This window comes from Pseudopipra pipra, chromosome 10, assembly GCF_036250125.1.
Source record: "Pseudopipra pipra isolate bDixPip1 chromosome 10, bDixPip1.hap1, whole genome shotgun sequence".
In the NCBI taxonomy this organism is placed as follows: domain Eukaryota; kingdom Metazoa; phylum Chordata; class Aves; order Passeriformes; family Pipridae; genus Pseudopipra; species Pseudopipra pipra.
In genome coordinates this window covers 24,860,964-24,886,015 of record NC_087558.1, presented here as the reverse complement: position 1 = coordinate 24,886,015, position 25,052 = coordinate 24,860,964, and the positions used below count along the sequence as shown (strand labels likewise).

The window sequence follows — 25,052 nt, the reverse complement described above, 5'->3', positions numbered from 1 at the left end:
AGCGTTTTTTAACGTACCTATGCTTTTAAATGGGACAAGCATTATTTAGGTATTGGGCAGAGCTCTGTGCTATTGCCAGGCAATGCAATATTAATAAGAGTGCTATATATTAGTAAGAGTACTATCTATAGTTCTAAAACTTTCTCTCTTCCCCAAGGAAAGAGCAAGCAGGTCTTTACACAAGGTTTGGAGAAAGGACTTCTCCTCTGCAGTGCAACTGCCTCAGATGAACAGCAGTGAGGGTTAGAGACACTGTCCAGGCTGAAGCCAAAGTTATCTTTGAGTCAGAGTGACTGCAGAACCCTCTGTGCTTCCCAAGGAAGTCATCGTGGACCACATTTTCAAAACACTCCAAGATACAGTGACAAACCCTAGACCAAGGATTTTTCTACTTAGTGGCAGGCTCCTCATGCACCTAAATTAGGAGAAGGATCACTTTAGGGTTTCTGTTTATTCAATGGAGAGACAATGGCACTCCTAAAGAGTGACTGAAGTTTAGATGGGTGGAAGCACACCCTGGAAAGGCCTTTCTGTCCTCAAGAGATTATAGAGGGAATCTAAAACAAGTACATCCCTGGCCCAGTGCCTAAATGAAGCTCTGAAGTTTGATGGGATCAACTAGTACCATAGAGGTATTTGAAAAGTGCCTCAGAAAGTTAAGAAGCAAGATGATGCACCTGCCTGAATTATTTATAACATTCATTCCTAACTGCTTCTTTAGGCACCTAATAAACTGGTGAGTCTGCACTTCCAGCTACACAAATGGGGACAGCCTGAGGAAGCTTCCAGGAAATCCTATTACACATTATAACTTGGCTGGCTTCATTTAGGCCCTGTCAGCAGAGAAATTACCACCTGCTCAGTGGCTGGCAAAGAAAAGGGCTCCATGAAGGGACTCAAAAATTAAGTGTCTCCAGATTTGTGGTTATTTTCATGGACTCATTTAATTTGAAACCAAAAGCACACTCAATTAATCTGAACTTCCACACTCTGAGTCCACTACATGCTCACCCATGTATACAGCAGGTTTCCCTTCACCTTGACAGCATATCTTCCAGAAAGCTCACCCACTTTGAATTTAAAATTTTAAAGAATGGCCAGTGAGCAGAAGCAGTTAATTTCAGGAATTACTCACTATGCTACTGCATCAAGACCACCAGTTAAAATACTTTCTCTGCAATGCAAGAGTCTCAACACCAATTTAAGGGCTTTCAGGTTCTGTCATGCCAGGAATTTTATTTAGGGGTAGAATATTTTAACTTTAAAGCTTGATCTGGTTAGATAAAAACACCTTAGAGCTCCAGAAAACTTAGGGCTGATGTGTTTGTTGTAAATGCTGTGGAAGGAACGTTAATAAATGAATACTTGGACTTCCTACATGAAGATTCCTTGCTGGCTCCAAGTCTCTGAGATGTTGTCAAATGCCAGTTGACAGGAGCCAATCCTTGCTCAACCTGAGGACTGGGGATATTTTTTCCCTTGCACTGGCCTAATGCTTTGATTCAGCACTGGTACTTACCAATTTGAACAGTCCCAGCAAAGGTGATACCTGAAGCAGACACTTCTTACATGTTGAATTAGGACTACTGGATCTCTGCTAATTCTGAGTGAATATAAGCTCTCTAAATATGCCTTAGACTTTCTAAATGCCTGTTCTGCAATATTTTTTACTCTTCTATTACAGTAGGGCCTGGCTGAGACCCTGTGTGTGTAGGGGACCACACAAAACAGAGCAGAAAGAATTCATGTCCCACAGATTTTACATTTTTCTGAAGCTTTGTAGTGACAAAGTCGAGTGACACTTGAACAAAGAATGTTTGAAATATGGCCTTAACTCTTATATCTTTGGCTGAAATAATTTCTTTGAAGCCATGGATGTTGGCTGAATCTTATTGCAGAGTTGGAAATCAGATGGTGCACCTTGAAATACAGGCACGGCTGACAATAAAAACACAGTGAAACCACAATCCCTGAAATCACTCTATCTGCTTTTCTTGCTTGCATGGTTTTGGAAAACAGCTTTCTGCTTTGGAGCCAACTTATCAACCTGTTCAAAATAAGTAAACAGCAGCTTATCTGGTGAGTTGGTTCCAGAGATGGGTTGTATTAACCCTTCTGTACAGCTCTGTGAAATGAAATGTTCCTGGAGGAAGGGCTGCCTCTGTCTGTGTACGTACAGAGCACAGAGACGGCCAAGCCTCTGGAATTACTATGATGCAAACAACAGAACTTTCCATTTCTGGTTGTTGTTAGATCATGGGTCAAGTCATGTAAAGAGCTTTTAGTGTGTGCTCAGAAGCCTTTTCTCTACAGATGAGGTTTTCAGCAGTTGATCCACACACTGTTAAAATCAGTTGCATGTTGGCTCCATGCTTGGAGCTTGATTGTTCCCATCGCTGTTTTCTGGTGAATGCTTTCTGCAAGGTACGTAGAAATTGTCAAGTAATTGTCTCTTAAGCTTTTGTATATGCAAAGAACATACGGTATGGAGAGCATTATCCTCTCTAGATTTACAAACTCCTGCAGAAAGAGGCATTCTGTAGTATTTTTCACTGCATTCTAATTAAGGGCTGTCTCTTCCAGTGCTGGCCTGACACATTAACATGGGGGGAATACCTTCAAGTGCTTCAAATTGAAATCTTCATAATTTTCATTTTGCTGGCACTTTATAGCAATCTGCAAACACTTACAGACCTAACACAGTAAGGAAGTAAAAGGAGAGAAAATTTCTGCTCTGATTCAAATCCAATCTCAGCAAAGTTTAGGCTGCCAGACCCTGTTCTGTCATGTTAGTGGTGAGGCAGAGAAGGGATGTTTCTTAGTTCAGCCTATGCATATACTTCCCTCCTTTTCAGCCTTTCTAGAAGAGGGAAACTTAGATGCAGGCTGGAAGGGAACTACTATGCATGCCAGTCAGATTCATATATGGAACATTTCAGCTTGATATGCAATTTCTAGTCATGCTTAGAGTACATTTTCCTGCCTACTTCCTCAGGGGCCCACCTCCTTCTCCTGACTCTACAAGTGAGATGCTGATGCTGAGTGTTGAATTCTCTGTTCTTCTTCTTGCAGCCCACAGGCCCAAAACATCTTTGCTTCGATGTGTCTGTATGTGCAAGATAAATACCGAGCCCCAGAAGTGACAGAGTGAAGGTTTGAAAAGAACCAGAGTAAGTGAGAATGACCATTCAGGAGACCTAAATACATAGGGGTAGATGAGCAGTGACACTTTGGAGACACACTTCCACACTGGCCTTTTCCTTGTTCTGGCAGGAGATAATTTGCTTCTGGCTCATCTTAGCAACAACAACTGGCACTATGCTGTGTAAAAACCCTTGTACTGCAATGTGGTCAGAGGACCTTGGTGAGAATACAGAGCTTGGCAGAAATTACTGCTAGCACAGAATTCAGAGTACCTGCCTCTGGGCATGAGGAATGCACTGGCTCCCTTTCAGGTCAGTGTTTCTCAAGAGTAACTGTCACATTTTTTGTTCTCACTTGGAGAAACCCAGAACACCTCCAGACCATATAGCAGATCTCAGCCGTAAAATAAAATACTGTCAGTCAAGGAGTTCTACTCTTAGCCAGAGCTCCTGCTGCTTAATCAAAAGGCATGCAGAGGCTTCTGGGAGAGGCAGATATTGGATTCTGTTCCTAGGAAAAGCAGAAGTCAAACATAAGCATGTCCTACACATATCAGTGCAGCTAGCACACAGCACACTAACTCCCAAGAAACAATGGATAGTCATCCTCCACTTTGTCTCAAAGTGTTTTAATATCTGACTGCTGGAAGAGAAGGGAAAAAATATAGGGCCTAATGCAGAAGCCTCTGAAGACACAATGATTTTCACTGATTGCAGGGTTGGGCAGGCTGGGTTTAAGAGGGCAGGCTCAATATGCATTTGAAGACAACATAGAACCAGGTCTTCAAAACAAGATGAGGGAATTGACTTTTAACTTACTAGTTCCAGCAAGCTTCAAGAATGAAATTAGGCAAAACAGATGCCCCTTCATCAACAGTTCTTCCAAAGTCAACCCCTTTCCCAAAGTCCAAATCTTCGCTAAGAAGCAGCATGTAAGTGAAGCAAGGTTCAAATATAATCATAGATCAGAACATAAATCAGGATCTTCTCTGGTGGTGGCCATTTGGCTGTGGCAGTCTGATGAGGGAACCCCTAATATTCTAGATGGCTTGGCAATGTGAGTGTGTCATCACATTGGCACAGATTTTCTAAGTGAATATCTAAGTCATGCTGTCCATGCTTTAGTCCCTTCAATGAAAATGGAGTTTAATTACACTTTTGATCTCTTCCTCTTTGCTTGACACATCTTTCTTTTGGCTGTGACTGTGAATCCTCTCCCTTGTGCATGTAGCACTGTCTTTAAATGCTAATGGAATAGTACAGGCAACATAAAGGAAAGGTGAGAGTCAGAGCCCAGACAGTTCAGGGGAAACCCTGCCACTGATGCTGGCTGGCAGGCCCAAACACAGTTATTAATGGAAACAGAAATGTGTTGTACAAGGGTTTTTTCTCTTCCTCTTCAGAATGGCTGCGATGAGACAGGAACTTCTCTGCAAGTTGCAAAGGACCCAGTTCATCCCTGATAATCCTGTGCTTTTCAAAACTGCCTACAAATAGAAGTGAGGTCCAAAACTCTGTTCCTGCCAAACAGGCCACATCACTGACAGTGAAATGGCTTTCTAGTGGCGTGACCTGCAGGAGTGTCTGATAAGCATGTGGTCTTTCTCCTGCCAGTTTGTTTTTAATCAGATCTGAACAATGGAAGCTGACAATGAAATCGCAGAGTCTCACCCAGAAAATTCCTCAGCTTTTGGCTGGCCTTTTTGTTTGTCTGTTGTTCTCAGTGTACTCTGCAATCTGCTGCCTGGAGAGCTGCACTGTCTGGCACCAGGAAGCTGTGGACACATCTTTTTTGATTGTATCTCTCCATGCTGTTTCCTCTGGAGTGTCTGGAGAGATCCCTTCACTGCAGAAGGATACTGAGGTGTCTGGAGTGCTCCACAAACTGCGGGCCAGAGGGAGGCAAAGGAGAGGAAGCTGGTTTCAGTTACAGAGCAAGAAGGAGCATCCTCCACCTCTGCCACAGCCTTCTCATGCACTTGGGCAAGTCTCAGTCCTGCTGTCACTATGCTAGAGCTAATGCTTCTGAAGCCTTAGCCCACAGATTTTCCTAAGAAAAGACACCTTTCCTAAGGTGTCTGAGTTCTTGAGTTGCTCTGAAACTGCTTCTCTGTTCTGTCAACACATCTGTTGCTCACATCGCCTTTAGCAAAATCCAGGCCTCAAGGCTAATGACAGCTGGGAAGACAAGTGGCCCAGCCCTTCCTGTCTGCAGTCCCCACGTGCCTCCACAGTCCCCAGGAGCCTGGCTGTCAGCACATGCTGCAGTCAGTGCTGCTCCTGGGGCCTGAGCACTGCCTGTGTTCAGGTGGAACAGGACGTTTGTGCAGCCTGCAAGCAAAGTGCCTGTTCAGACACCTTACACAGGTCCCATCCTGGACCTCCACAGGGCACCACAGGAACACCCCTCAGCTGGTAAGGGGACACTCATCTCATGTGACAATGTGACAGGGTCCTTTTTGCCAGTAAAACGGGCCAAGGGATCTTAATCATGGGTGCAGGTGTATTCCCACATAATGGTAGGAGCTGGAAGCCAACAGTCTTTTCACTGGAGACAAGGCAGCCCAGATAAAGATTTTTGTCCAAGTCTGTGATTTATTTACCTTTCCATTTAGGACTATTATACACATGGGTAAGACAATACAACCTTCTGAAAAACTAGAAATATGTTCTTTTCCATCTCCCTCTCATCAGGGAAACTTTATAGGCTATGTAAAAAATATTGCAACCTGGGTTATTTTCCCAAACACTTAATCAAGCTTGGTTTATTTTTGGACCTATCTTCTGCTCTGCTATTCTCACCTAATGCCTAAATACTTTCAGGTTGCCCATAACCTTCATATTTAAGCTTTGAAACACTAATCAATGCATAAATAACCACATTTGGAGTCCTCATTCTTTGAATTCCTTATGGAGGTGTTCTCCAGCAGCAGCTCTCCTGATCTTTCTGTTGCAAGCAGGCTTGTTTGGTCCAATTTTCTTGATTTTACTATTTTTCACTTCATTATCTTACAAGCAATGCTGATTCTTAATATGATTTTTTTAGCCTGGTTGAACATTTTATTAGTTGTAGTATTATTGACAGCATTAATTACGGTACTTAATAATGCTGGCATGTGTTTTGTTTAAAATAATTTGTTTATTCTTAATGCAAATGTGTACTCTGCTTGGCTTAGAGTCTAATTATGTTTTATGAACCAAAGTATGGAATTTGAAATTTAAATTTCAGTGATGAAGACCCTCAAATGACTGTGAGAATTCAAATGCTTATGTTCATGGCAGTCAAAATTTAGCCTGTATTGAAGAGATGCACTTTGTCAGCTGCATTATAACAAAGAATTAGAAGTTACCAATTTTTCCAAATACGTTTTTCCAAATAGCTATTTCTTAGGCATTTAGAAATTTAATTTGCCAATTGAATTTTAACTGGTATGCTATAACTACAACTTATAAAGTTAAAAGAGGGGTTACAAAAGGGGGCTTGGTAACTCTGAAATATTCCAAACATTTTTTTTAAAGTTATTAGTGAGGGATGAATCTTACACCACGCTTTGGAAGTCACCAAACTGAAGGTGCAATTACAAATAGGCCGAAAATTTGAACAAAAGCCTTCACTTCCACATTTCACTGGTAAACAGCTTGAAAAAAAATCCCCAGTTGTAACAGTATTCACCTAAATATTCTAGTTCTTTTGCTCAGGGTACTAAGACTCAGGCCTTCAGCTCTGCAGCACAGCTAATTAGAAACTCCCTGATCAAAGTTTTCTGAGCAAATGCAGAGCCCAAGATGTTTAATCCAAAAGATCCCAGAATTTAATGCTACGATAACCCTGTGAGATGTTTGCATGGCTTTCCAGCGTATGCCTGAGTTTCTGGCAGGCTGAAGATCTGGTGTTTCCTGGATCTGTGCCTCTGTCCTGCAGCCTCAGATGGGACCTGTGTGGCACAGAACTTCCATAGCAACAGCCCTGAGGCTGGGTTCACAGCCCTAACTGAGTATCCAGGGTGGGAATAGTATAGGAGGTGGTCCCAAACAGCTACTAAACTAAATCTTGATGCTCTGTGCCCATGGAGAGAATTCATTCAGGAAACACCATAACAGTTTCCTGATGAATTTTAAAATAGTTTTAAACCTAATCTGAAAACTAAAGTTTTATATGAACCCAGACAGACAATGCTTTGAAGACATGCCAAAAAGGCAGCTGTCCCCAGCGACTGCTCACCGAGAAGAGGATCTGCTGAGATTCCAAAATCCTCAAGAGGAATAGTTTTTGCTCTGGAAGAAAACTGCTCCCTCCCCCGGTGTACAGGTTGTCTTGCCTTCCACCTCCAACCCAATACCTCCAGGTTCCTGAAAATACTTTTTCAGCAATAAAAGGTGACAGGTTTAGCCTCAAAGAAAGGACTCCTACATAAAAAGAATTTGACCTACACAAATCTCATTTACGGGTGCTTTCTGAAACCTGCAGTTCTGTTCAGAGATAGGTGATCTCTCTTTATCCCTCCTGTTCTGCCTTCACTGCTTTTGTAGTCCTTCAAAGATACATCAAAGTAAAGGCTACGCTATAGCCTTGAAGTACAGTGTCACAGGCTTTCTATGTAATTTCTAGTTAGAAGTGCTGTTGTGCTCAAGAAGAGATAGTAGATGGGTAGGAGCAAGTAGAGGAGCTTGTTGACAGATTAAGTGAAATTGTAAGTCTGATGAACATTTTTTCTGTATTATCCAGTCATAAAACAGAGATTGGTTGAAGCAAACAAATTAATGGTCCTTTTTTTCTTTTTACTTACTATGATTATAGGAGTGGTATTCCCTCCTATATTACCAGGATGAGGCTGGGGAAATTTCTAATAGGAAGTTCTATTATCATGGGGAAGTATTACATCTCCATAAGAAGTTTGTCTCATTTTAGACAGCAACTATCTCATATACTTTAGGTTAGAAATGGAAACACAGTTTGAATTGTGAAGGTGGTTAACTAGTGGCACAGTGCATTCCCCATCAGCGAAGGCTGAGCAGTGTGCGGGCAGCACTGACCCGAAGAGAGTGGAGCTGCCAAGCATCGCCCAGGCGCAGTTTGTGGCTGTTTTTTATGTAAGAGGTCACGGACCTCCAACACTTGCGTGGCTGCTCCAACGAAGCGGCTGCCACTGTGTGTTGTGGTGCTATGGCGTGGGATCGGAGAATGTCGAAGAGAAGGAAAGGCCTGAGTGACTTAGCGCGGTGGGGCCGACACTGAGCCGGCTGTGACCCGGGCAGGAGGAGACGCATTTAAAGCGCCGGGAAACCGCGTGTCGCGGCGGGCAAAGGCATTAGCGGGAACTGGGTCACCATCCCGCCCCACGCCTTCCCCGCTGGATCCGAGCTTTTCCTGGCCTTCCCCGCTGGATCCGAGCTTTTCCTGGCCTTCCCCGCTGGATCCGAGCTTTTCCTGGCCTTCCCCGCTGGATCCGAGCTTTTCCTGGCCTTCCCCGCTGGATCCGAGCTTTTCCCGGCCCTTCCCGCTGTGCCCGCGCGGGGCCGGGCACGTTCCACGCCGGCGGCCCGGGCTCGGAGCGGGGCGCGGGGCCGGGGCGGCCCGGCCGGGGCGGTGCGGGCCGACTGACGTCAGGAGGGGCCGGCCTGCCCGGGGCGGAGCGGGGCCGGCGGCGGCGGCAGGTACGGGGGGCACGGGGGCGGCGGGGACCCGGCACCGCCCGGGGGCCGCGGGGGGGGGCGGCGCTGCCCGGGCACGGCCCGGGGGCTCTGGGGGCTCAGCCCGGCCCGGGCCCCGCCAAGGTCAGCGGGGCCGGCCGGGCCGGAAGGGGAGCGCGGCCGGGGCCCGGCGTCGGGAGCGGGGAGGGCGAGACGCGGCTCTGGGGGCAGCGCGGCCCGGCCTAGCCCGGCCCAGCCCGGCCCAGCCCAGCCCGGCCCGGCCCGGCCCAGCCCAGCCCGGCCCGACCCGGCCCGGCGGGCACGGAGCGGAGCCGCCGCTGTGCCCCGGCCGGGCAGAGCCGCGGACAAGCGGCCGCCGCCCCGGCGGTCCCGGGGCCCAGGGGCTGTCCGCGGTGCTGTGCCCCCTGGGACAGGAGGGGGGGACCGGGCACTGCCCGCCGAGTCCCGGGCGGGGCTGGAGCGGAGCCGCCGCCCCGGGAGTGCCGAGCACCGGCTCGGAAAGCACAGACGGCTCCCGGGGAAAGGGCCTGCGCGCAGCTGGTGCACAGCCAGGGAGCTCCAAAAATAGAAAACTTGCTCAGTTTAAAGGGGGAGGACGCGGGTTACGTTTGAACACTCCTCTGAGCTTCGTGAGCTCCAGCTGAAGTTTGGGAATAAAGTCTCAGTGAGGTGTCTGTGGGCACCGCTTGTCTCCGGGACTGAGCTCCACGGCCAGTCTCTGTGGCTAAACCCTTTCCATCTCCACGGGTTGCAGGATCGAGTCCACTCTTAATTCAACTGCATTATTCAGAACTGCTCTAGTGATTACAAGCTGCAGGTAGAAACACTTAATTTGTTTTCAAGTTTGTTTTTCCTACCAGCCAACTGGGTTTGAGAACAAGAAGGAAACTCGAAAAGACTTGGATATTCTACATTATATTCTGTGCAGAAAATTGCTGTTCCAGGGAGCAGGAAGGAATAGTCCCACCCCTTTGCTGCATTTACTCTTAACTTGAGTTCAGTTTAGAGCGCTACCACTTTTATTTCAGTCACCAAGGCACTTTTATTGAGGTTGGTGATAAATTGATCTATCTTTGGTTAAATCCCATTTTTCATTTTGGTGGCACTGAGCTAGTTTAACAAGTATATACTACTCAGATGCATCTGATCTTGTCAGGGTAACTTCCAGCTCTGCAAATACACTTTTAAACATCATGTGGGTGGACTGTGAATACTGTATAGGACTTCAAGTGAGCCTTTGTGCTTAAAAAGGACTGGAGAAGAATACCTAATTGTTTTGCACCTCCTACTTTAAGTGCTGACAGATTGTTTTGTGTGATTCCTTGCTCACTATCCAGAGCTGAAGTTTTGGGCACTTAAATTCTGTGTTGGGAAAAGGTAGTTGTTGCATCTGAGGTTACATGCAAGGTGCTGTACAGCTGCTGAAGCCTCCTTTGCTGTTGTAGCCCGAGATATCTCTGAGACATTCTCTGTGTGAGCCTTTGTGGGACTCTGTAATCATATACTGGGGTGATGGGAGAGGAAACTCAGGTCCTTTGTACCGTATTGTTACTTTGGAAGATAAATTACCCTCTGTTTCTAAAGCTCACTCCCTGTACAAGTGACAAGAGCCTGCTTAGACCCCAGAGCAGGAGAGAGTGACCACGATTAAGGCAGGACAGGATGTCAGTGGGCTGTCAGCTAAATGTTTGTTTTCCCAGGGAGCTGGTTCAAAAGCCAGGAGTAAGAGGTTTATCCTGGAGTCTAAAGTTTACCTGCAGGTGGTTCCCTCCATCACACCCGAGCCTGTGCTGGATATGGCACTCCTTAAATGTGAAATCCTGATGGCTGTAGTCCTGCGTGCTACAGTGTTGCCCAGTACTCTGAAGAGGACACAGCCCCAAGTAATACCCAGTAAATGGCATATATGCATCTCTTGGAAAATAACTGGATGCTTACTAACTTTACATTTTACTAGGATATTACAAAACTCTCTTCTTTTTCTCCCTCCTCCTCAGCTTTAAACACACTCCTTTGTCTGGGAGGAGCTCTCCTGTCTATCAAATCTACTATGCCTCCTTCCACCCCCCACCCCACTTTATGCTGCTACAAGTAGAGTGTTATCTGGTAGGTTCCAGTATCTGTCTCTCACACTGGCTTACAGGCCCCGCAGATAATTTCTAAAAAGCAGCCTTCTCAAGGGAGACTTAAAATGCTTCTGTTCTTTTCTAGTTCAATTGCACCCAGATAGTTGAGTTTTTATTAATCCATTTTAAAACAATAATCAGAACACCTTTAGGCTATAAAATAAAAACTCATTTTCCAATATATCCTATGCTTGATCTCTTTTTTTCAGCATGCTCATAAACCAGAGTGTGGTGGCTGAGTGCTTAATGTCACGCGTGATAACCTGAATTTAACGCAGAATCCTTGCCATCCCATTTCAGGCTTCATTTGAAAGCTGAGGAGAAATGAGAATCTTTATGGGCTTAACTTTTACTTATTTTAATTCTTCTTGGAGGGAGCTAGAGATGATTCGAAAGAAATACAAGTCATAAAAACAGCTTTCTCCTTCCTGTTTGAGATAAAACTGTGTCAGCTTTTGTTTTGGCTGGACTTTGAGTCAGTGAATGCAAAGCACAGAAGAGGAAGTACAGAAAAAGAGAGGTAGGGTAGAAGTGACGGTGCTTAGTAACTTGAGAATGCAGGAAGTACACGTATGCGGAGAGAACAGCTTTGAAAGGAACTGGTGGTGAGTCAGGAAGCAGTCACTCCAGTCTGTCTCTTCCCCATTTTCTAAGAGCAGTAGCTCCAAGTGCATTTTCCAGTTAAAGTGGTCTCTGGCAGTCCACTGGATCGCTACACTCACGCGTTTCTGAAGTCCTCGGATACCGGTTGTGCCTTGCTGAGTCTCTTCAGCTGAGATCCACCGTGTCTCTCTGCAGGGTGAGCTGGGTACATGCAGCTAAAATAGGTGATACTGAGATGCCTCTTTCTAATGTATTATTGTGAAGTACTGAAAACTGCTTTTCTCCCCCTCACCTTCCTCTTCTGTCCACTAGATTAAGCAACAATGGCATTTGTGAAGAGCGGATGGCTGCTCCGGCAAAGTAAGTCATGGGTCTTTCTCCTCCTTTTCTCCCCACTGTGACTTCTTCAGATAACATCAGAGCTTAGTAGTTCCCAGGTTTTCTTAAAACAAGCCTCCAGCTCTGTGGGGCTTTTTTGTTCCTGGGTTGGGGGTTTTTTTTCCTAGTTCTGGGACACGTCACAAAATGACCTGTCATGACAGCATTCCCATGTGACCTTTGGGTACACAACTGGGAAACAGGATATACCATATCTGAGATGTCTGACTGGCATTCAGCTTCAGATGCTGCTCTGTATAAGTGGAGACTTGGAAACTTTCCCTGACACCCTGACTTAATGTCTTCAATTAGTCATGCTCTCTGCTTGTTCCTGCAGCAAGTTGGAACTCAAGGGTCAGGTTTGGCACTTAAAATAAACCCAGTTTTCCTTTGAATCCTAAGTAAAATATAGAACCCAATTCTAGAATGTTCCCAAGTGGGGATGTTGTAGTAGAGGATTTTGCTTGGCACCTTGGAATGTCTGGGACAACTGTGAAGGATTTCTTGGTTTATTTTCTATTAACTTTAGGACACAAATACTTCCCAATGTGTGCCCTCAAAAGTGACTGTCTGATTTTTAAGGTACCATTTTACGTCGCTGGAAGAAGAACTGGTTTGATCTGTGGTCTGACGGCCGTTTGATATTCTACGATGATCAAAATCGCCATGATCTAGAAGATAAGATCCACATGCGAATCCACTGCATCAACCTCAGAGTGGGGAATGAATGTCGAGGTAATAATGAAACCTTCAGGATTTATGTATCCAGAGGTTCTTTACACCTTCAGTGCCTGCTCAGCACACCATTTACAGCACTACTGCAGAAGTAAACATGTCCAAGCAGTGCGGGACTTCATTGTTCTTGAATCCCCCCACACCCCTAAATAACCCCAACCCCACCAACTCCTAAATTCCTTTACAGACACCCGGGGCATGGTTTCACCATGTGATAGGTTAGGTTAGGGTTTGGTGCTTCCTCTTAGAACTCAGTGAGGACAGTGTAGGGTGCATGCAGATGAGAATGGCATGTTCACAGCAGTGATCATGTAGTGCCGTTATAGAGTGTTCCTGGCGTAACCATAGCGCTGGCTGGAGTGAGAGGCAGGACTAGAAATGGGAAACCTCAGCAGAGTTTTTTCCTAAGTTCACTTTTAGCATTTGTTAGTGCTCCACTTGATGCTGACACAAGGGAAGGACATAAGTGCTAGAGAGTACTTTTAGCTAAGTATGGATGGGTTCTGCTGTAAGACACTTGCATTTCTTAGGAAAGGCGTTCGGAGCTGTTTACTTTCAGGACACTGTAAAGAACAAGAACAGGTTGTTTCCTTCTGTACCTTGTTCTGATGCCATGGAAGGCAGCTACAACTGGCCCTAATTTATTTTGTTGTTGCTTAAACTGACTCCCTTCTTGTAAATGTGATCATGAAATTCTGGTTATAGATACTTCGTAACTCCTCTCTTTTTTCTGACTCAGATTTCCAGCCTCCAGAGGGGAAGCAGAGAGACTGTTTACTGCAGATTGTTTGCCGTGATGGGAAGACAGTCAACCTCTGTGCAGAGAGTGCAGATGACTGCCTGTAAGTCTGCCAGAGAATAATGTTTCTGCTGCCTTTCTCTCCTTTATCTCTCTTTATCTCTCTCTCCCTAATCATTTTCCTTCCTTCAGACTTTGAGACATGTTTTAAGAAGGTTTTCAAGCAAGTAAAAGCAGACTCTCAATGACAAAAAACCCCATTGCTCTCCTTTAAGCAGTTGCCTAGCTAATGCAGACTAACTGCAAGTTAAGTCACTGAAAACACCAAAGAATGAGGAGGAGCAGAAGAATCTGATTAATACAATTAATATGCGAGACTTGTGCCATTCTTCAAGTAGTATATGACTCTGCATAGCTCGAGGACATCCCAGTCAGTAGCAAAAGGAAGAATACTCCATTTTTTTGAACTCTCAGCTGAGCTTGACTGTGTGGAGTTAGATAATGGCTATCACCAGTGTTTGCCAAGTTTGTGAGGTGCACTGAGCCTGCTCCCAGGGCTGTGGCATGGGAGGATCTGTGTAAGGGGTATGGACCTCCTGTTCAACTGCAATAACAGCATCAAGACCTACACTCTAGTCGGCACAGAGGAACTGTTCAGGCGGGGGATACAACTTCCCTGGTGCATCTCTTCCTATTCTTATCCTAAGCACGACTGCACATTTCCTCCCTCTTGTGCTTGCAGTGAGGACTTTCAAAACTGCATCCGTTCCTTCTCCTGTTCCTCCTCATTCTTAGCTCTGCAAAGAAAGTAATTATTTTTCAGTCTTGGTGTAACACTTGTGCATTCATTTTAGTGTATCATCAGGCTTTGATACATGCTGTGTCTTAAACTCTGCAGTCCCTCTGCTTGCTAACCTTGTTTGTTTCATAGGCCAAAAGAAAAAGGTGGCATTAATTTTTATCACTGTTCCACTGACCAACGGGGTTTTTTTTGCAGGGCATGGAAAATTGCTCTCCAGGATGCCAGAACAAACACTGTGAGTGTCCTACCTAGACTTTATATGATAGAGACGCAGTGTATCAGTGTAATGTGTGGTCCAGCAGTTTACTTCTGAAATCATGTTTCTGTCCTTTTCTGCTAGAGAAAAACAGGGTCATGGGCACGATGGTAAAGCTTGTAGGTGGGGAGCAGAATGATCCTCTGGATCATAAGAACGTGTCATCCTTGCAGCTAAGTCCAGGCATGGTGGAAATGAGTGATTTCAAGGAATGATTTCTCTGGAAGTGAATGTTTGTGAAGCTGTTCTGTAAGAAAAGTTGGCATGAGGCTGCAGGCAACAAGTAAGCCTTCCACAAGCAGTAAAAATGCACTTTCCACTCCTAGTGTTTGTTGCCTCCCAGGTGGGTGCAGTCCTAAGGGAAGCTTAGTGCACAGCAGCTGCTTGTTAATGGGCATCCATCACACCCTGGGATGCTTCTTGACAGAGACTAGGGGAGGAGCAAGAGATGCTTGGAGGGGAGTGCAGCCATGCTGAGGAGGATATACTATTTCTGCATTGGCATGTTAGCTGTGGAGAGGATCAGGAATCATAAAATCCTTTCTGTGAGTCTTATAGAGAACTGTGTCTTTGGGCAACCACATCCATCCACTTGTGGGTATTGCTAACTTGTTTTTCCTCTAGACTGCCTTCCAGAGTACGCTGCAGTGGCTAGACTGAACCAACCCGAGGTGTTTCTGTTTCAGGGGAAATGCTGGGTTTTGTGGAAACCTATCTCGGTTTTTGATGGGTCACATTAACATTGCCACTGTACTGAGGCATCCGTCAGATGATATAACTCAGATTTGTGGATACCCAAAGCAAACACTTGTCATGGCAAGACCCCCCTGGACACAGTTGCCTCTGACTGCAGCCGTGCTACACTGCCTGTGGCCTTAGATGAGAAGTGAAGGATTTGTCCTCACACAGAGGACACAACACTCGTGGAGTGTCTGCTCTAGTTCTAGGGGCTTCATCTCACCTGTGTGTGAGACAGTGACTTCTGGTTTCAGCTGCTGTTTCCATGCCTCTGACACAGCTGTCAGATGGCTCAGGACTTGGCAGTGCCAAGGCAGGCCCCTGCTACTCAAAGTAGGGCAGGTAGCTCTCTGCACAAGCACTGTCATAAATTAGCACTTTTTTAAAGCTATTAAAGGTCTCCAACAAGGACTTTGACTAACCAGGTAGCTGGGTTTGAGTCCATCTGTAGGTGTCTGACACAGCTTTCAAAAATTCCAGGCATCCAGCAGTGCCTCCTGAATAGCGGGGTGACCGTAGCTTTGAGAACTGTGTCATTTACAGATGTTTGAAGGCTTGTGCATTTGCCTGTACAGAGCTCCTGTGGCAGGACACCTTTACTGATAAGATGTGAGCTGATTCCTCAGGTGATGGAAACACTGCTTCAAAGAGTATTTTAACGTGTGTTTCAAGCAATCCTTAGAATCTCCACCATAAGTTTGACCTGAGATATAACCATAGTATGCTCTCAAATGCCTTTCATTAGTCCAGGAGACAATAGAACATTGGCTATTGAGTTATTGAAGCATTCACTTGTGAATTAAAAAAGGAAGCTGCATTTTGTCTTGAGAAAGGGCACTAAGAGCATCACTGTGGTTTCAGATATTAGGGGCAAGAATACTAAGGGTACTGTAAGAACCTTAATTATCTTTGAGAGCTCCTTCTAGATGGATTCAAGTAAGTTATCACTCTTGCCTCAGGTGCCACTTTTGGCTGCTGCATTTTTTGCTTTTATCTGCTCTTGCAGAACTTGGTGATACCACTCTAGGGTGCCAGGATGCAGCCAGCTTAGTTGGGAAGACTTATTTATCTGAAAATAGAGGATGAACGAGGGGGCAATTTCTAAATCTGAGCTTATGAAATGATGGAAGGAGCCGGTGTGCTTACATGTACACATATGCTTGTGTGTGTACACACAGAGGGAGAAATTTTATGGCTCCTTCCTGTGGTTGATCAGGCATTTGTATTCTCCCAGGTCTGCTCTCCAAGTACTTTCTTTTTGCAGCCTTTTTAAGGTACTCACTGCTTTCTTAACATGCAGCACGGCTAAAGGTTACTTCTGCTTTGGGGTCTTCAAGTTTAATCCTTGCACTACTGCAGCTGCCAGTCTGTAGGAAAAGGTGATAACTGCTGTCTTTCCATGGTGTTTAGGGCTACGTGGGATCTGATGTGATGTATGATGAGACAGCCATTTCCTCGGCCCCTCCTCCCTACACAGCTTATGCCACACCATCACCTGAGGTAAGAGTTGCAGTCAGGAATGTTAAAGTGAGTGAGGCAGCAGAGGCAGCCTCCTTCAAGCACTCAGACTGTACACACAAAGTGTTGTGTTGTATTGTCATATCCAGCTTTAAAGCTTGTACAGCAGCAGAGAGTAAGGCACTAACTGTCTATCGTCACTTATTTGAGATGGAATTCCTCTGGAAGGAACAAGGCAGATTTGTTTGGGAGGTGTATGAAGCGATGGCTGCTCAGTGAACTTGGAAAATAAACCTTCTTAGAGACAGGGCAGAATTTATTTGGCTAATCTTGAAAGATATTAGCCATGCAGCCTCTAACATAAAGAAGGTGTGACTACACTTTCACATTGTGTAAGCACTGAAAAGATATCAGATCAGGAGTTTTAAAAATAGGATTTAATGACTGGAGCTGTCACTTTAACACAGAAGGATTTTGTTGTATCCAAGATGTCATGGCAACAAAATAACTCCAGTTCCTGGATACACAGTTCTTTTGCAGTGAAGGAGCAGCCCTGGGGCAGAATCAATTGGGGATTTCTGGATGTTCTGATTGATGTGCAGTAATATGTGCAGGGATAGTCTGGAGTAGTATTGCTTTTTGCACTACAGGTGCTCTGCTCCAGCCCCTTGCTGTTAGTTGTTAAGAACTAGATGTGGTACTGGAAGCCTCCTCTGTGGGCCTCCCCTTTTGGAGAACAGAATTGCTTCCAAAACATACGGCTACAGAGTATTTGTCCTAAACCTGACATTAACTTGCAGTGTGCTAGAGGAAGGTTGGTTGGGGTTTCTTGGGGTCAACTTCTGTCTTCCTGGCACTTCCAAGCTCTCCAGAGCCATTGTTGGCATGAGGGCAGAGAGGAGAAAGTGGTAAGGCTGCTATGGCTCTGCCTGATGATTCAGGCCCTGCCTCTGCCATTCCGTATCCAGGAAGAGTGGAGAGTGAATGCTGCTTAGGAGCACTTATTTTTTTTCAAGCAGCTGTTCTGAATCCTTTCCAGGGAGTAGACAGGCTATATCATACAGACTGGATAATTTAGTGAACCTCTAGTTCTAGTGAACAATATGCTTAACTGACTACACAGCAAAGAACACTTGTGTAATGGCCATGTTTAATCTCCCAGGTTTATGGCTATGGCTACGATCAGTACAACGGTGCATATCCCCCCGTGGGGCCTCAGCTCTTCTACACCTCCAATGGACAAGCCTATGCTGTTCCCTATCAGTATCCATACCAAGGTAATCAGTGTCAGCCACATCCTTCACCTTCCCAGAGAACCCATTTGAGTCAGTCTTTCTGGCTTTAACTCTATTAATCACCATCCTTTACCAGCCACCACTCCTGCAAAACAGAGGGGTACAAAGAAAGAAACCTGAACTTGTAACTGGAACCAAGTTCTTTCACCCTTTCACAACAATCCAAGTGCAGTGAAATTTGGTATTAAGGGATTTAACCTTCCCTATGATCAAAGCATAGTTAAATTACTTCATAAACTGTCTTTGAAGTACACAGAACTCTCTAACTAGCATGTTTTCTAAGGAAAGGTACAAGAGCCAGAGCAAGATGTGATTCTGTGATTCAGTACTCCATTGATGGAGCTTTTCATTCATTTGTTGCTCTTATACCTAGCTTCATTATTTAAATGCAAGTTTCAAAGGTAAATCCCCTCCCAAAGCAAGATTGTAGCTGGTTCCTTCCCCACGTGCTGGAATTGCTATAAGGCAGCATTTCAGCCTTGTGAAATCTTCTGTTACTCTGTTCAGGTTTTTATATAGCTTTCAAGCCCAGTAACAGAAGGAGGAAAGAGTAAAATTGTAAGGTGTGCTTTTAATTGTAGTTGCCCTAATTTAGGGTTAGTTTTGCATAGGGAGCCCCATTCCTACAGAATTGGAGCTTTAGAATAGCATGGTAATGTAAATGAGATTTAACTTACTAATTGCTTGTGATCTGGCTTCGCAAACAAGAATATCTATTGAGACTTTTTTCCAGTTTTGAGGGAGATGTTGTTTTCCATTTGGCATTTGTCAGGTTATTTCACTTGCCTTTTCCATTTTTTATTACAAGGGAGGTGCATCAGTCTAAAACTTTTAAAGTTTTCTTCATCTAAGTTAGTGAAGTCCGAAGATACAGAATATATACATGCAAACACAGAGGAAGGTGGGTTCTGTTGGTTCTCTGCAGCTGAAAAGCAACAGCTTGTTGAAAGTCCCAAGAACCGTTTTTAATAATTTCCAGCAAGTAACTCACGGCTCAGAAACCTGTGTAATAACGATGCAGCAGCAAGCAGTAACTCTCCTGAACAGTTTGCAAGTCCACTGTGTTAAGGTACTAGTTACAGGTTGGGCATAGTAACCAAGGCTTGATGTTTTCCTTCACCAGGGTCACTGCAACTAAAACTTAGGATACAGGTTCACCCCAGCAACCAACTTAAACCCCTGTACTTTGGGCTCCATTGCTCATTCTCTGAAGTGACATAATCCTTCTCATGAGGTCATGTGTCGTTGAGTCAGTGAAAACCTTTTCCAGTTGTATTAGTTGGATTTCTTCACAATTTGTTACAAAAAACATTGTGGGATTTTCAAGAGTATTTAATATTCTTGAAATGTCTGGAAGGGAGAGCAGTACTCTTCTGTTTAATTTGCAGGTAGGAGCTAAGTCAGAAAACATGACAGGTGGGGCTTGTACAAGTCTGGTGCAGAACAACGATCAGTTGGTGGTTTCTTGAGTCTTAGGTAACTCCTTACTACTGGGCCAGTTTGAAAAGAAGTGTAGCAGCTGTCACCACACCACAGATCAGTCCAGGATGTGAAGGGTGAATTGAAGCACTAGGCAGTAAATGTAGAGTAAATAACTGATACACAGTTTCTGATAAACTGCTGGCTTAAGAGATGCCAAAGATTTCTTTTTTTTGGGGGGGGGAGAATAAGTTTTTAGACCCATTTCTTTCATTAAATCCACAAAGTGTTTGATAGGATGATACAAGCAATTCATAAGTTCTTTGCAGAACAATGTTCAGTTTTACATTTGTGATGAGTTTTCCTCACAGATATTAAGCCCTTACAAGGCTAGAAGTGTTGCTAGGCCCCTGGACTTATTTAATTAATGCGAAGGCTGAATCCAAAGCAGAAATGGATTCTACCTCTGTGGTGTCATCACTGTAGTGTTCAGCTGAAGGAAGAGGGTGAATTGCAATGCATGGTATGTAGATACACATTTCTTTTGCCCTCCTCCTAACAATCTCTTATTTCCTAGGACCTTATGGCCAACCTCCTGCAAACCATGTCATCATTCGAGAGCGTTACCGTGACAGCGATGGAGATCTTGCTCTGGGAATGCTTGCTGGAGCAGCAACTGGAATGGCCCTGGGATCATTGTTCTGGGTCTTCTAGCTTACCCCTTCCTTATCTCTGTAGTTCCAAAAACCTTTATTGTGTGCAATAATATATTGGCGATGTTGTTTACTGTTAAACTTTAAGAAATGCAATAGTTATTTTTCAGTAGTGACATCTTAATAACTGATTCTTAACTGTCTTAATGAGAGTTTAAAGGCACCGTTCAGTTAAGTGATTGGAGATGGCATGTGCTGCTCTTGAATTCTGATATTTGGAGTTATAAGGATCAATATGAGCACCAATGTCACATGGTAGCAGTCAACAGTCACCTGCTTTATGAACAGACTGTTATTGTAAGCACCACAGAAAAAAATGGATTTTTTGGGTGGTCTGAGATCTGGTCCAAACAAGAGGTTTACAGGAGCCCTGCATTAGTATATACATACTACTGGCTTCTAAACATTCCCTGGACAAACATACAGCTCAGCAGAAACTCCTTGGCGTTAGGTAGTCTGCCTGTGCTTGAGGATATTTTTGTTTTCAGACTTGCCTGCAGATGGTAGTGTGTTTTCTTAGGTGGAGTCCTGTACCTGCCTCTCACACCATCTAGGTGAGGTTGTCTTTGAGAACACATAAGCAAACCACTAAGAGGTGGCAGCACTCCTCAGTTCTTTTATTCTCCCAAAAATGTGAATGACCAGTGGCAAGGAAGACCAATGTTTGTTATTCCACTTCCCTCTTTATCCTGAACCACTCTTCTCTGGTCAGATGGAAGCAGCAGATCTTTACTTTGCACGTGGTCTTCCTTGTCTGTAGAGCGGTCGCCGCAGACACCGCCCCAGCTGCATTGCTGAGGAAGAGGCCGTTGTGCAGTGTCTGCTCCTCACTGCTGTCCCTCTGCACAGTCCTGCAGGGGGCAACTACTGTGTGAGGGAACCAGGCAGTACAGGGGAACAAGCCAGCCAGTTCCTTGCAGGTTTCCAGGCAACAAGTCAGGAAGGGAGAGGAGACCTGCTGAATGTGAGGGGAAGTGTGCAGCAGAAGCAAGATGCCAGGGCTCGGAGGGGCTGTGCTGCAAAACTAGTTGCAAACAAGGGCTTCCTTGTTTGCAACTAGTTTTGAGCACAGCTGAGCCTGGATTTGTTCTGTGCACACTTCCCCCTCACATTCAGCAGGTCTCCTCTCCCCTTCATGACTTGTTGTGGAAAACACTCCAAGGAACCTGGCTGGCTTTGTTTGTATGCCTGGTTCCCTCACACAGTGTGCCCCTGCAGGCTGCTGTGCTATGACTGTCAGCTGGAGTGCAGCTGGTTTGTGTGTTATGTGGCCTGTTACCCATCCTGTTATAATCCATGCTGAGCTATGCTTGGCAGGGGAAAGAAAGTTCTGAAGAAATGCACTTGCTTTCTTATTCAGGTGAAAGAGGCAGGGTGCCTAAGTTGAGTTCTTAGAGTAAGAGGACTTATTTTTATACTTGCACTTTTAGCTTTCTGTATTTGTATTGTTTTAATGTTAAGTCTTTCTTATGCTTTCATTCAGAAATAGGTTAATTTCCTTATGATTCAAGGGGGTTTCAGGTATGTCAGGAAAGATGAAAATAGATGAGAACTTGCACCCATATAAATTTAGATCAAGTCCCAACCTTTTCCATTTCATCCTAAAGCTCTCTGGGCTCCATCCTACCTGTTGAAGCAACAGAGGGTTGGACAAGGGTTTGGGTAGCAGCCAGGGGAAGCACTAAGGTTTCGTGACTCTTAGGACCAACTAAACCACTTGGAATCATTGGAAGTAAACAGACAGATGTAGTCTTGGCTGCATTATTAAGAGTGGGCCTAATGCAGGGAATGTAAACTGCTTTCAGGAGACTTTGGCTGGAGCTGTACACCAATGTGCATGCATGTCCTTTCACAGTTTAACACAGCTGCACATGTTCTGCCAGTGGGGTGTACTGAAAGGACTTGTTGGAGGTGCAAAAGAGGACTAAAGTGGAAGTTTCTTATTGCCAGTCTAAACCAAAAGAAATTGGGGTACAGTACTGAAGGTCTCTTAGAGGCCTGGTACCCTTGAGGTCAGAAAGGGATGGTGACTGGAATGTACGTGAACAAACATCTACCTTTTCTAATCCTTGAGATAACCTTGAAGTTGATTACAAGTCTATGCTGCTGTTTCGTTTGCGCTTTGCAGTATAACAAGTTTTGCAGAATATCTTTACCTCTTCTCCCTCTGTGGTTCTTAACTTGTGAGGAGTGGGGGAGAATAAAACAATTGAACATCATGTGATTTTTTTAAATTTTGTGATGATTGGGAAGGGGTCACACAAAGTGAATCATCTGGGGGGTTTTGGTGTTTTTTTTCCTCTAGAGCTGATGATCACAGCAGGGGAACATGTCTCTTGTGCTTTCAGGAGATAACTCTGTCCAGGTCCCCAGTTTCTTCAACTGAAGTATATAAAATAAAGACTGTTGATTGCAAAACATTCCTGGATTGAATTCAAAGCAAGAAATTATCTTTTTTAAAGTTCAAATTGAAGTAATTTTCCATTAAAAAAATAACCTTATCCCTTCTAAATGGAAAAACACATTACAAATTGAAGCCAAAGTATCTAGTTCCAGCTTGGAAACAAAAGGCTGCTTTTATACAAAAGTCATGAGCTACTTTTCCATCTTGGTAGCATAGGCATTTAGAAGCCAGAAAGCAAATGTACAAAACTGTGCTAGAGCATAAATTCAAGATCACAGTTATCTAAATGCAGGTGCTTGCAGCCTTTCTGATCTCCCTGCAGAAACACAAGTGGCAATGTCCTGATGCACACAGCCACAGCATAGGGCTTGCCACCTGGGCACTGCTTGTTGAAGCTCAGACTTGCTTCCTGAAGACATGGCTGTGTCTCCTGTTGCTCAGGAACAGAGTGGAGGTTTGGTCAGATCTGGAGTAAGGTCTGGCTGGATACACAGTCGTGACTCCGTAGCCTGTCTCTGCCCAGCCCAGTACTTCATGTATCTGCAGCTGGTGTGAGCTGAAGGAGCAGGGCCAGAGGGGATTCGGGGTTTGAAGGCACTGCCATGCAAGGTTCTGCAGACAGGTGGTACCATAGTGATGGGAAGAGGCAGCAGGCATGGCAAGATCATTTTCAAAGCAGATTGAAATGAAATTGTTTGTTTCTGAATGGTGCTATTCATGACTCTGTAATTCCAGTTATATCTGCATAGTATCCAAGCACAAGCTTTCCTACCTGGTGCCCAGTACTTGACCCCCCGAAAGCTGTGGGAGGTCCACAGGTACTACAGTACCACTGCTTTTGTGCAGTGTGCACTATGGGGTAAGGATAAATCTCTTGTATAGCAGTGACAGTCCGTTCAGGGTTCTGTGTCAGTGCTTACAGAGGTCACAAGTCATCTGTAACTAGTTACTTTTGGGCTTTCAGTTATGGACAGCTGGACAAAGCCAGGCTTCCCAGGAGGGGCGTAGGAAGGCTCAGTCTTCTGATAAGTCTGACCACACTAAAGAAGTGAACCAGAGCCCCCTCCCAAATTCTGAGTTACATGTGAAAACATAGCTATTGGCTTCTTTTGCATGAACCTGGGGGGCTAGAGAGCTAGCCTCTTCTAGTGAGTGGGTAAAGGCTTATGAACTAGAGAGGAGGGAGTGGGAAGCATTTCTGTGGAGAGCAACTGCACTGACTTCCAGCAAAGACACATCTTTCCCAGGCCGAAGCACATTCCAAACTGTGTCTAGATGGAACTACCCTGAATGTCATCCAACACTGGCTTTGTTTTGTTTGTTCTTCAGTGAAGATTCAGTAGGTGATAGAACCAACTAAGCGAGTTGAGAAGAGGAGAAAATTCACACCCGTGTTCCTCAGATGTGTTTGTGGCTTTTTCTCCTCAACATGAGACTAAGATACGTGTTAGTCACGGAGGGCAGCATGCAGATGTTTTCCCCAGATTCTTTACGTTCTTGTGCACTCTCTATCTACTGCTGCTTTTACTATATGTCCTCATTCTCATTATTAATTTATAGCAAAATAACCTTAGAAATAAAATTCATATTTAAGTGTAATTGTTTTGTCTTGATATGTTTACTAGCCTTTATCTGACATTTCTTATGTGGTTATACTAGACAGGTATGTTTTTCAAACATGTAGTCAGCTTACAGGAGGTTTCCTTGGCAAGGAAACCTTGCCAAGGATAAATTCTGTGCCCCTCCAGTCTTTCCTAAGCAATTACAAGGGTGACTTGACTTGGTAGAAAAATGAACTAAGACAACTATGTCTGTTGGAGTTAGAGCTCAGGCTGATGTACCTCAGTCATCTCAGTTACCATTTAATAAACATGATGTAATGTCTGAAATCAGCAAAGTAACTCTGCACTAACACCACTATACCAAGATTAGTATTAAGGCCTATTTCTTTTTTAATGCAGTTGAAGGCTTTAACTCAGAAATGCTTAATCTTGGATATATGCAACATTGATCCAGATTTACCATTTGACACTGTGTTATCAGCAGATTTGTACTGTTTTGTATTACTCTAAGCTGTTTGGAGCACAGATGTTGCTCTGGGCAAAAAGCTACTGGTTGCTGTGTTAGTATTTCCTGTTTATGAATTGCTTCAGAGCAATTGGGTACAATCAATAACTTTGCTTTGACAAAGACAGTAAATGACCACAACTAGTTCCACCTCCTAAAGGCAAAAAATCTTGCCTGTTTGCAAGGAATTAAACTATTAGTCAGAAGGACCAAAGTACATTTTGTAAACCACTATCCCTGCTTTATGCACATTTTGTTTTTACTGTTGAGGGGTGGTGGGGTTTTAGCAACTAAACGGGGGGAGGAATGAAAACAAAACTGCTATTTCAAGCCATCAGCTAATGTAGGAGTGTGCACTGCTTTTCTCCCCAGCATGCTATGTTGACTGTGCTTATTTTGTCAGTTATCAGTTCCGTATGACGGATTTAGGAGGCTCAGCAGTGCAGCATGTACACTTAACCCTGCTCACCAGAGCCCACCTTTACTGAAATTCTGCACCAGAACAAGTTAGACAACTCGATTTG

General features: G+C 44.5%; 1 protein-coding gene and 1 long non-coding RNA gene across 3 annotated transcripts; both read left to right on the top strand.

Moving 5' to 3' along the window:
* The first annotated feature begins 2,204 nt into the window (after nucleotides 1-2,204).
* Nucleotides 2,205-4,655, top strand: LOC135419943 (uncharacterized). Its single transcript, XR_010433221.1, has 3 exons — nucleotides 2,205-2,424; nucleotides 3,073-3,170; nucleotides 4,547-4,655. It is a non-coding gene; the product is annotated as an uncharacterized LOC135419943 (long non-coding RNA).
* Nucleotides 4,656-8,696: 4,041 nt separating this feature from the next.
* On the top strand, nucleotides 8,697-24,060 carry PLEKHB2 (pleckstrin homology domain containing B2). 2 transcript variants are annotated; one of them, XM_064666943.1, is made up of 8 exons: nucleotides 8,697-8,798; nucleotides 11,837-11,884; nucleotides 12,485-12,637; nucleotides 13,377-13,479; nucleotides 14,374-14,413; nucleotides 16,583-16,672; nucleotides 17,793-17,907; nucleotides 19,922-24,060. In XM_064666943.1, the coding sequence occupies exons 2-8, from the start codon at nucleotides 11,848-11,850 to the stop codon at nucleotides 20,056-20,058; spliced, it is 675 nt and encodes a 224-aa protein (XP_064523013.1). In that variant the 5' UTR covers nucleotides 8,697-8,798; nucleotides 11,837-11,847; the 3' UTR covers nucleotides 20,059-24,060. The 2 variants fall into 2 exon arrangements, with proteins under 2 accessions (XP_064523013.1, XP_064523014.1); XM_064666944.1 differs by lacking the exon at nucleotides 8,697-8,798 and adding an exon at nucleotides 11,579-11,720.
* Nucleotides 24,061-25,052: the final 992 nt, after the last annotated feature.